At 51.5% G+C, this 12,488-nt stretch overlaps 1 protein-coding gene across 1 annotated transcript; it reads left to right on the top strand.

Annotated features, from left to right (window-relative positions):
* The first annotated feature begins 9,617 nt into the window (after positions 1–9,617).
* Positions 9,618–10,805, top strand: LOC136492939 (uncharacterized). Its single transcript, XM_066488966.1, has 3 exons — positions 9,618–9,728; positions 10,397–10,459; positions 10,686–10,805. Exons 1-3 carry the CDS (start codon positions 9,618–9,620, stop codon positions 10,803–10,805), a joined length of 294 nt encoding a protein of 97 aa, XP_066345063.1.
* The last annotated feature ends 1,683 nt before the right edge of the window (positions 10,806–12,488 follow it).

Genomic DNA, 12,488 nt, shown 5'->3' with positions numbered 1-12,488 from the left:
TATAGAATAGCACAAAGAAGCAACAAAAATTCAAAAGAACCAAATGCACTCAAACATAGGTTCATTGCGTAAAGCTCGATTTTAGATGAATTTTGGTTCTGGTTTTGTATTTTTCTGAGGTCGTATGAATTATTTATGAATTTCTGAAGTTTAAATCATTTCTAAAAATGGAAAAGGCCGAATTAATCCTGGGCTGACATATGTCACGCTGTGACTGGTCCACGTGGCATGCTGACATCAGCATGACGTTAGCATGACATCATCATCTCGGTTCCGAGCTAACAGGTGGGGTCCAGGGACTCTTGGGTCACTGACATGTGGGTCTGGTCAAGGTCAACGTCAGTCAGCAGGCGAGTCAACGGTCAACAGTCAACGATCACTAACATGTGGGGCCAGGGCTGCTGACGTTAGTAGCTGATGTCATTGTGACGTCAGCATGACGTCACCCCGGCTGTGTTGGCTTCTGACGTGTGGGTCCCACGTGACGTCATCATGACGTCATCATCTGACATGTGGGTCTAGAGTGTCTGTGCCACTGACATGTGGGCCCAGGTCAACAGTCAATGTTGATTGGTCAACGGTCAACTCAGACTGGGTCTCAAACGGGCTCTGGTGGGCTCGGGTTCCCATGTGGCCGGCAGGGGCTCCCCGACGACCACGGCGGCATCGACAACGGCGAGGCACGCGGGAGCACTACGGGGCTCCGGTGGGGTGGTCACGGCGTGGTCGTGGATGTGCGCGTGGGTACCCAGAGGCCGAAGACGGCCCTGGCCTACGCGCTCCCGGTGTGGAGCGCCATGGCCGACACGGTGAGGTCTGGCGGCGAGCAGGGGAAGACTGGGGGCTCACCATTGGTGTCGAAGGCGATAGGGTGGTGATGCAGTGGCGGTTCGAGGCCGTGTAGCTCCGGAAGCCGTGCAATGCCGACCCGCGTCCGTGATGACGACGACGGCGTCGCCCTCGGCTCCGGCAACTTCGGCAGCACGCGGGTGGCTTCGATCCTCCTCTCCCGAACTCCTTCTCGGCCCTCTACTCTCGGTGCGGTGCGGCTGCTGGGCCACCAAGCGGCGGCGGTGGTTGAGGGAGAGGCTTAGGCGCCGGGCATGGCTTTATAGCCGAGCACCATGCCTCCAATGGCATCAGGTATCGTGCGGTGGAGAGGCGTGGGGCGCATCCGACGGTGGCGCGAGGTTGCGTGACCGCGGCGCATGGGGGAGCAAGGCCATGCCCCGGGCATGACCCCCTGGCCCACCCCTGCCAACGTTGTCGGCCCCTGGTCGCGCGGGCGGTTGCAGCGTGGGCATGGAGAAGACGACACTGTGGCGGTGTGCGACTGACGCGTGGGCCCAGTGGCAGTGGTAGCAAGGGAAGCGGGGAGGCACGCGGGTGTGGGCGGCGCGCGCTGGGCTGCTTGCTGGGCTGGCCGCGTGAGTTGGGCCGGCCTGCTGCTGCGCGCGCAGGCGGGGCTGCTTGCTGGGCTGCTACGCGCTGGCGGGCCGAGAGGCTTCTTCTTCTTTTCTTTTTCCTTTTTCTATTTTCTTTTTCTTCTTCTTTGTTTTGAATTCAAATTTGGTTTAAAATTTGAATTCCAAATTGGTGTACCATTTAGATATGATGCCCATATCATTTATATATATATATATATATATATTAGGAATTTATTTAGCTATTTTGTATAACAAAATAGGTGTAGTTTTGTTATACAAAAATAGAATTAATTTTCTCTTTAAACCCTTATTCCTTGGTTTGAGTAATAATTATTTTTATGGTGTGTTTCTTTAAAGGAGTTGTTAAGCATAACATAAAGTAAATGGAAATCCAAATCATAATTTGAGTTAACAATGCATGCAACACTTTATTTGTCAGTATTTAAATAAATATGATTTAACATATGGCATGCCATGCTTATGTGTTGACTTGGGTTGGGGTTAGACCTAATGCATCTCTTAGGTTGGGTTTCTATACATGACACTCATCAACACATGGGAGTTTTAAGAAAAAATTTGTAGTTGGTATTTTTAGTGTATGGATTTTTGGGTTGTTATATAATAGCCTATCTTCCCGCAGCGTTGACAGACGTTGGGGTCGACCTGCTTCTTCTTCTCCGAAGAAGCCTTGCCGCGACGCTTGCCATCGCCACCGCGGCTGGAGGAGGCTGCCTTCCCGGAGTTCCTCCGAACAGCCCACTCCTCTTCCGTCAGCAGCAGTTTGCCGCTGTCCTTCGTTGCTGTTGCCTGCTCCAGGCGCTCGTCCACCGCCCGTAAATGGCCTATCATATCCTCAATGGTGAGGGTAGACAAGTCCAGCATCGTCTCTACGGAGACAGCGATCTGAATGTACTTTGCTAGCACGAAGTGGAGGTACTTGGAGACCGCCTCCTCTTCGTCGATGGTGACGTCATGACTCTTCAGCTTACTAATGAGCGTCTGTAGGTGGAGGGAGAAGTCCTCCACCGTTTCACCATCCTTGAACTTGAGGTTGGCGTACTCCTGCTTTAGAAGCTGGGCCGTCGCCTTCTTTGCGCGGTCGGAACCGACGCGCATCACCGCAATAGCCTCCCACGCCTCCTTAGCCGAGCTCTTCGCCCCCAACGGCTCCATGTACTCCGCCGGTACAGCAGCGAGGATAGCCTCCAACACTGACATGTCATCTTCCCCATTGTCAGTGCCTTTGTCAACAGCATTCCAGAGCCGTCGGGCTATGAGCTTGATCTTCATGGTCACCGACCACTCTCTATAGTTGGTGCAAGTCAGCGTCGGCCAACTGGTGCCGCTGACCTCCCGCACCGTGCGAACAACGACCTCCGGTCGTGGCTGGGCAGCCACAACAGTGCCACTGCCGTCGCCCATCTCCGAACTGTCCGTCATCGTCAGCGGTTAGTCTGGCGACGGCGCTTGTACGACTATGATACCACTTGTTAGCCCACAGGATCATCGGCTCAGGTGAGTGAACCACTCACTAGTATTGCTGAGCACCCACTAGTATTGTCGAGCACCCACTAGCTAAGCCGACCACGAACAAGTGTTATTCATCCCCACACACTATGGCTAGAGGTTGAAGAAGAGGGAGAACATAGCATACACACAGTACAAGACACCAGCGTTGGCTAAAGCCCTGTATGGGAGATGACAAATCTGAACTCGCTTTACTGAGTTTCCGTGGTAGTCTATTTATAGGGAGTCTTTTCGGTGCCGCTTTCCCCTGTGTATTTAACTAACAACGTTTCCTTTGGGCGGGGGACGCCGAGATCACAGGAGGGAAATGCAAAGTGGGCTGGATTCTAGTCACAAGGCTAGTGCAGTTCGGAGGCCTAGGCATCCTTGACCTGGAGCGATTCAGCAGAGCCCTGCGACTGCGGTGGCTGTGGCTGGCTTGGAGCAACACACAGAGACCATGGGTAGGGATGAAGCTCCCGGTTGACGAGACAGACCTTGCCCTCTTCACCGCAGCCACAAGAGTGACAGTTCATGATGGTAGGAAAGCCTCCTTTTGGTTCTCCAGCTGGATTGATGGTAGGTCACCGGCATCCTCTTTCCATTGCTGTGCCGCCACAGCAGACGTAAAAACAGGATAGTGCGAGAAGGTGTGCTCAACGGCAAATGGATCAGCGACATTGCACACAACCTGAATGCTGGGATCCTGAAAGAATTCTTTGAATTATGGCAACTGATTAATGCACTACACCTGGATTTCACAAGCGAGCAAGAGGATTGTATCACCTGGACTTTGGAGAGCTCTGGGGAATATTCTGCAAGCTCCGCATATACAATCCAATTCACTGGCCAAATCGATTCAAATTTCCCAAAACTTATCTGGAGGGCTTGGGCCACGCCACGTTGCAAATTTTTCATGTGGCTGCTATTACAGGACTGAGTATGGACAGCAGCTAGGCTGCAGCTAAGGGGATGGAATAATAATTATTTCTGTGCGCTATGTGAAAGGAACCTGGAGACGGCCAATCACCTCTTCATCGAATGCCCCTTCTCAAGAAAAATATGGTGTCTTGTTGCATCGTGGAGTAATTGCGCAAATCTGAGGCCTTCAGGCTGGACTGAGCAAAACAATTTGGAGGAATGGTTCATGGCGATGACTGAAGTAGGCACCAAGGCAGCGCACTCAATTGCCATCCTTTCTCTATGGCACATTTGGAAGGAGAGAAACGCTAGAGTTTTTAATGATAGTAGGTGCACAGAACAAGCTGTGTTCGCTAGGATTATAGACGACTGCTATGATTGGATTTCAGCCGGGGGACGGGTACTTAGTTACCTAAGGATTGCTCCAACCTCTATGAGTAATTAGCATAGTCGAATCCGGGTACCTCATGCGGCGGTCTGCCGCACGAGGAAGCGCCTCTCGCGCATGTAAGATTGCAACTTTATTTCCTTGCTTATTAATATAATGCCGGGCAACCGGATCTTTCAAAAAAAATGTTCATGTCTAGGAAAGACCTAATATTTTTTTAACTGTGCTAGCTCATAATTCGAGTACATTGCTAAAGCAAAATGCAAAAACAACAGGAGGACTACTGCAACGTTGATTGAATGCAAACTTAATTTGGCATTCTGAGAGAAGATGCGCACGTGATTAGGGCAGCTCCAACAGTATTAAAATAGTTAGTTTATGAAATATTTATTCAATAAGGAGGATAATGATATGCTAACTTTTCATAAAGAGCTGAAGCTCACACACTTCTCTTTTGTTTTTGGAAACTGAGCTCACACACATTTCTGTGTGTACATACTTACACATTTTTATATACTACATATATGCCAATGTGTTGCAACGAAGTCATGAATTTCTTTCCCACGTCAAGGATGACAGATTTGATCACTTTCAGAAAACAAAAAGCAAACCGATTTTGTTTTGGGATCCTAAACTATTTGTAAATCCATTCAGGTCTTCTCTATTTTTTTGTCTCTTTAGTTATTGATCAACTGGAATCATATTTCCCTTCTATTTATTCCCCACATCTTTCTCATCTTTTTTCGCTCCTAGCGCCCATTCCGAGTATTCTGATTTTTTACTTTTTCTGATCTGGATCGTTTTCGAGTTGCATTCTTTTTCCTTTAGGAGTATATCTAAATTTGTCTATGTAAATTAGCTCTCTAAAATATTTTAGCCTCTCAAAATAGAAACGTTTCGCAACAGCTTCTCTAAAATTGTTTCCCTATTTTTAAACCGGCTGCCATGTCAGCAAACTGGATTAAACTAAGGGGGCATTGCTTTGGAGCATATCATCGATCACCCTCATGACATCCCAATTCATTTGAGCATTTTGAAGAGCATACACTGAAATTGATTAGCAGAACTGCAAATCATTTGTGTCGCTGTCATAGAAGCATGCCAAAACCGGAGCTTGAGGTGCAGCAGCTCAGCAAGCCAAGGTTTCTGGTCTGTGGATAGGCGGTTGTGAACAAGCAGATTTGACAAATTGAATTCAGTGCTCGATCATATAGAAGCAGTAGCAAACACGCAAGACGCAACCGTTGCGCGGGCAGAGAGCCTGCCGCCGGGGAGGTAGCCGAGGACGAGCAGGATCTTGTCCTTGGAGTAGTACATGCGCACGGGCACCAGGCTGCGGTGCTCCACGGCCTCCATGCACGCGGCGAACTTGCGTACGTGATACCCTCTCCTCCAGCACCGCCTTGAATGATGTGCCCAGGCCGCTCGGTCCGAGCACCTCCATCTGAGCCCGTATGTGATCTTTTTTTTTTTGAATTAAATAAAACATAAGTTTCTAGGTGACGGGCCGCGCGACGCGCGCCCACATAGGAGAGGAAGAAGAAACCGGCGAGGAGATTGCCGGCAGTCGGAGACGAGGACCTGATCACCGGCGTTAGGATTCCGGTGAGGTTAGGGATCTATTCCCCGGCGGCTCTAGAAGGGGGTTTGGTGGGGCGGCGAGAGAAGACGGTTGGGTAGGGCCGGCAGCGGGGACGTCGCGACAGAGCTCACCGGCGCCCTGCCCTGGGATTAGGGTGGACTGGGTCGAGGGGTGGGAGCGGGAGGTGGGTGGCATGTCGAGGCGGCGGGAGCCACCAGCCGCGGGTGGTGGGGGTGGGGGCAGGGGTGAGGACGACGCCGACGAAGGTGTCGCGGCAGAGCTTTAGGCGGCCCCGGGGGGGGGGGGGGGGGAGCCGGCGGCCGGCGGCAGGGGAGGACAAAGGTGGGAAGGCGGAGGAAGGGCGCTAGAGAGGAAGAAGAAGATGGGGGAAGAAGAGATCGCGCGTCGGAGAAGACGGGTCGCGCGTTTCCCATCCTTGTCCATTAAATAATCGACGAGGTAGCTAGCACCTGAGCCTTCCATAGTTGCGGACTCTGCTTCCGTTTCTAGCTCTGCAGACATACGCAGATGAAGCGGACTCCGTACATTCCGTAGACGTGACGAGCGGGGCGAATGACGCGGACTTTGTACATTCTGTAGACGTGACGAACGGGGCGAACGACGCGGACTCGACTGAGCGAGGCGAAAGACGACGAATAATCGTCCATATTTTAGGTGTAGAGAAGAGACTAACACGTTAGATTATTCTATTTTTTACTAGATATATGCCCTGAGCGTGTAAGTTGCACGAGGTCATAAATTTTTTCCCACGTCAAGGATGATGGATTTGATCATTTTTAGAAAAAAAGCAAAGTAATTCTGCATTGCGAATCCTAAACTATTTCTAAATACATTCTTGTCTTCTCTATTTTTTGTCTCTTTAGTTATTGATCAACTAGAATCATATTTCCCTTCTATTTATTCCCACATCTTTCTCATATTTTTTCGCCCCTAGCGCCCGTTCCGAAGAGGCGGAGAGGCAGAGAGGCTGCCGCCAATCGGTGGTAGTCGAGTCCTTGTAGTAGTAGTACACACGCACGGGCACCAGGTTACGGTGCCCCACGGCCTCCATGCACGTGGTGAACTCGTGCCGTGCCGGTCCGCCACCACATCCCACAGGCGCTTCACCACCACGATGGTGCCCTCCTCCAGCACCGCCTTGTATGATGTACCCATGCCGCCCTTCCCAAGCACCTCCATTTGAGCCCGTACATAATCCTTTTTGGAATTAAATAACACAAAAGTTTCTACGTGACAGGTCGTGCGACGCGCGACCTGCGCCCACGCCCACGCCGGAGAGGAAGAAGAAACTGGCGAGGTGGTCGCCGGCGCCGGAGACGAGGACCTCGCCGGCGTTAGGGTTCCGACGAGGTTAGGGATCCATTCCTTGGCAGGTCTAGAAGGGGGTTTGTGGGGTTGTGGCTGTGACACGATGATGGTGCGCGGGCGAGACGGCGATGGGGCGGGGTGGCGGGAGAAGGCCGTTGGGCAGGGCCGATGACGGGGGCGTTGCGGCGGAGCTCGCCGGCGCCTTGCCCTAGGATTAGGGTGGCGGGGTCTAGGGGTGGGGGCGCGGGCGAGGACGACCCCGACGAAGGTGTTGCGGCGGAGCTTTAGGGGAGGGTGGGGTCGATGGGTGGGGGCGGGAGGTGGGCGGCGGGAGCCGCCGGCCACCGGCGGTGGAGGACTGGGGAGGGGCGGTGTAGGGAGGGTGCCAGAGAGAAAGAAGAAAACTGGGGGAGAGAGCGCGCGACAGAGAGGACGGGTTCCGTCGCGTGATATCCCTGTCCATAAATAAACGACGAGGTGGCTAGCACCTGAGCTTTCGTTGTTGTGGACTCCGCTTCCGTTTGTAGCTGTGCAGACGTACGCAGATGACGCGGACTTTGTATAGACGTGCCTAGCGGGGCGAATGACGCCGAGCATGCGAACGACGACGATAACCGTCTATATTTTAGGTGTAGAGATCTTTATTTAAGTTTATATGAGCTGACAAGTTGATTGTACTGTTAAATGCTGGGATTTACTGCAACTCAAAACAGACTCCCAATGCAAGAAAGACTTTACTGCTCGTCTAATTACCATGCGCTCTGGCATTCGGCCCGTGCTCTACCGCGTGACACCTAGGCCCCAGAAAACAAGAAACGCAGTGAACCCGAGTGGAAAATCCCGGCCACCCCCACAGGTCGTGTCTGGCAACCGGCCGGCACGCTATGCTCTCCTCCCACACTTGTATCACTAGCCTCTCCTCCTGCTCCACTCCTAAAAAGGGACATTGTCATGTTCCTGAGGGCCTCTTTGGCACGACTTATGTCAGGTTCGGCTTCATCTATTTTACACAAATCGAGGCACTGTAGTGTGAAGCTGTTTTGTAAGCCGGGGTTAAAATGAACTAGAAGCCAGGAAAAGCTAGTTTTTCTAGCTTCATCGGCTTTGGCTTCACCGGTGAAGCCGTTTTGGATGAACCATGCCAAAGGGGGCTTAAGTATTCACCTTCGTATTCTTCAGAGAAGCTCTTGTGGTCTTGCATTGCGTCTAGGCTCCAGATTCTAGTCACGCCACTTGGCACCCTCTCTAGTCCAAGGACTGATCGAGGATGAGCTCTTTCGGGAGTCAGGACTCCATGGACAGCGTGGAATCCGTAGATTATTCCTACCTCTCGGACGGCTTTGTGGAGGCGCCCACCCTATCCTCCAAGGAAATCGAGCATGCTAGGGTACTCTATACTCCATCTTGATACTACATCCTCGCCCCTCTATTTGCTTCGCCTTTTGTGCATTTTTGTAAAACTAGTATCCGTGCCATTTCTATATGTGTTGTTTGGATTTTAGTAACCAGATATCTAAATCTCGACAACTGTCAATGGGGGTTTTAACGCTGATTTTGTTATTTTTTCACTAGTTTAATGGCTGCATGTTTTTGTAGAATCTGATTTACCCATAAACAAAATCCGTATAAGGGAATAGCAAGTGTGGTGGGTGTGCGTGTGGGGATGGGGTGGGGCGGGGTGGGGGCACAGATGCCATAAATTGGTACAAATAAATTCTCTTCCAGCGAACGAGTCTGTGGCTTAATGGTTGGGTCCACTTAGTGTGAGTTGCTCAGTAGGCGCGTTTTTTTTACGATTAGGACTTCGTAGGCGTGTTCCGAGACCGTTCGAACAACCTCATCCGTGTATGAGCGCGTGGTCAACACGAGTGCCCATTTATATGCTATATGCCAAACTCTCTTGCAAGTGTAATTATTTCTATTTTTTGCAAAATTGGTAATAAGGGAAATGATCAGGAATAGTACGAGGTAGAATGGGTAGGCACAAAAGCGATGTGATATTCCTTTTTTGTTGCATTCAAATGTCGTATGACATGAGCACTGCATTGGCTTCAGTAGTAGTACAGGATTGATGGACTCGTTAGGTTTCTTTTGGAGCATGTATTAACTACGGTTTGACCCTCTTGGTTTCACTGAAGAATTCAAGAATCTACTCTATTTACCACGGTTTGACTCGTTTGGTACATAAGGAAGCGTTGAAGATCCTGAAAACCAATTCCCCAGAAGAGGCCTTGAAGATTTTCACCGAGGTACCGGTACATGCACGTCATTCCAAATACACGCTTTGCTCTCCTCTCCCACTTTTCTCACTAGCCTCCTGCACCACTCCTATAAAAGGGACCTTCTTCTCCTGTTCCTGTGTTCACCTTCGTATTGTTTAGAGAAGCTCTCGCTGTCTTGCATTGCCTCCAGCCAGGTTCCAGTCACGCCACTCGCCACCCTCTAGTCCAAGGACCGATCGAGGATGAGCTCTGTTGGGAGTCAGGACTCCATGGACAGCGCGGATTATTCCTACCTCTCCGACGGCTTTGTGGAGGCGCCCACCCTGACCTCCAAGGAAATCGAGGATGCTAGGGTACTCCATGCTCCATCTTGATAATTCTCGCCCCTCTATATGCCTTGCCTTTCACGCATTTTGTAAAGCTAGTCTCCGCGCCATTTGTATATGTGTTGTTTGGATTTTAGAAACCTGACATCTAAATCTTGGCAGCTGTGGATTGGCGAGCGAACGAGCCTATGGCTCGGTCATCGGGTCCGCTCAGTGGAGCGCTGCCCACATGAGTTCGATTTCCCGCTGGGACGGCTCAGGTGTCGCACAAGGGTTTTTTCTCAGAAGGGTTTGAGCGTGTGTATGTGTGCCGTTCGGACAACCTCATTCATATTTGAGCGCGCTGCCAACACACGGGCGTCTATTCGAGTTCTTCTATGTTATACCAGTGCTCTGATGGTGTTAAAAAAGAAATCTCTTGCAAATCCAGTTATTTCTATTTTTGCAAAATTGGTAAGGGAAATGATCAGGAATAGTGAGGTAGTATGTGGAGGCACAAAAGCAATGTGATATTCCTTTTCTGTTGCAGTCAAATATCGTATGACATGAGTACTGCATTGGCTTCAGTAACCAGTAGTACAGTATTGATTGACTCGTTAGGTTTCTTTTGGAGCATGTATTAACTACGGTTTGACTCCCTTGGGTGCTTTGAAGCATCAACTGTACTTACCACGGTTTTGACTCGTTTGGTACAGAAGGAAGCTTTGAAGATCCTGAAAACCAATTCCCCAGAAGAGGCCTTGAAGATTTTCACCGAGGTATATACCGGTACATGCACGTCATTATTCCAAATACAATCCAGCAGTTCAACCAAAAAAAAAAAAATCTGAGCACCGATCTTTTTCCACCTGATGCATGCATCAATCCAAACCTGAACTGACGCACAACGATGCAAGCCTTGTTGAAGATGTAGTGCGCCATGCATCGATCACTGTCACTGATGATACGTCCCGCAATCTTGTTGTGCACCTGTCTTCACTGCAGGGTCCAGAGGTCATCAAAGCTGACCTGGCGAGGGAGAAGGCCCACACCCCGGCGATGCCTCCAAACGGTGCTGATGCGAAGGCCAACGGCACGGTGCAGCCCCCACCGCCGAAGAACTGAGACGAAGGCCTGCCTGCTGCTCGTCAGCGGAGCCAAAATAACAGCATAATAGTCTTTTATTCGATCCAAACCAGTGCTCTTGCTGCATGAGCGATCCTCACACCGCATAGATGGGTTTGCTCAGTTTGCTCGATCGTTTCCGATTTTTCTTCGGCCTCTTCATGACATGTCCATCCCGCTTGACCATGCATGCATGTGTGTGTCGTTCTCGCCCAACGTGTGGCGCCGCCAGTCGTTTTCCGCTGTGAACAGCTTGCGCAGGTTCGATGAGGCAGCCGCGAGACGACGACGACGCAAGCCGCGAAGGGGCATGTCATGCCCGCCCGCGCCTGGCCGCCTGCTACCTACCGCTAGCGTGTGTTCTGCTCCCCAGTGCGTGCTGCCGCGGCTTGTCTTCGTTCGCCCTTCGGTGCTCAACTGTGGGCGTCATGACGGCAGGGCGGCAGGCCCAGCCCAATACAGTGGTTCGGGAGCATTACACATCCCATATATGTCGAAAGTAGTCCAACAGCGATATACTGTGATAAGCATGCGCTCAGCATTTTGCGTGTTTGCACTAGATGGTATATGATTGCTTGAATAAGAAAGAAAAGGATGTGGCTAACGCAAGCACGCCGCAGGGCCGTCTGCTTCCTCGTGCAGTCCCCTTCCTCTTCTTCCTTCTCGTCGGTGCCTTCTCCCTTTCCGGCGACGACCCTCGCCGCCGCCCACCATCCCACCACGGCGAGCTAGGGTTTCGCCGGAGCTCTGTGGCTGCGGAGCTCCGGCGAAACCATAGCTCGCCTACGGCACCACCTTCTTCTCCTCCCCCGCCCTCGTCCTGACTTGGTCCGGCCGCCTCCACTCCCACCAGGGGCCCTAAAGCGTGCACCGGCCTTCTCACCGCCTGTCTGGTCTTCCCTCCCCCCCAAACCCCTTTCCTTCTAAGGCCACCGGAGTTCGGGAAGACGAGAGGGAGAGCTCTTCGGAACCCTAAGGAGCAGATCCAGGAGGAGGAGAAGGAGGCCTACCTTGCCGGCGCCGCCGCCAGAGGGGAGAGAGAGGGAGAAGCCGCATGGGGAGGAGGTGGGCGCAGGTGCGGGCACGGGGAGATGGGGAGGGGGTCGCCGAAGGAGGTCACGGGGCGCCAATGAGGACCTCACCGGCTGCCAGAGAGAGAGAGAGAGAGAGAGAGAGAGAGGTGCGTGTGAGGCAGCGGGTGAACGTGCGGGTGCGGATAAGGTGGCCGTGCGGTCGGCCTTAAAAACGCCCGTGTGCGTTTTAAGTCATCACCAAAAAAATTTGGATTATAAAATACTTTTGTAGTCATGGTAAAAGAAATAAAAACAAAGGAAACGTTGCTCGCTCTGCTGGTCGCGCGACGTCGATTGGTGGCCTGGCACATGGCTGTTTCTGGTAGAAAGAAAGGCCCGTTGGGCCGCTAACATGGTAGCCATTAGGCCGTCCCCAACGTGAGTTGACGGAGCTAGCTGACTAGTATTCAGAGTGACATAGAGGAGAGAGAACGACCAAAAAGTAGGTCACCGGCGCTTCCTTCCTCGCTAGCTCGGAGCGTGAGAACCAAGGACGAATTCACGCAAGTTTGCCTGTGCTGCTCTCCTTTCTCAATTATAGAATCAACTAACGGTGAACCCTACACATTGAGGAGAGAGAAGATGCAAAATATAAAAAAATTATAAGTTG

Source organism: Miscanthus floridulus, chromosome 11 (assembly GCF_019320115.1).
Source record: "Miscanthus floridulus cultivar M001 chromosome 11, ASM1932011v1, whole genome shotgun sequence".
Classification (NCBI taxonomy): domain Eukaryota; kingdom Viridiplantae; phylum Streptophyta; class Magnoliopsida; order Poales; family Poaceae; genus Miscanthus; species Miscanthus floridulus.
This window is presented reverse-complemented; position numbering and strand designations above follow the sequence as displayed.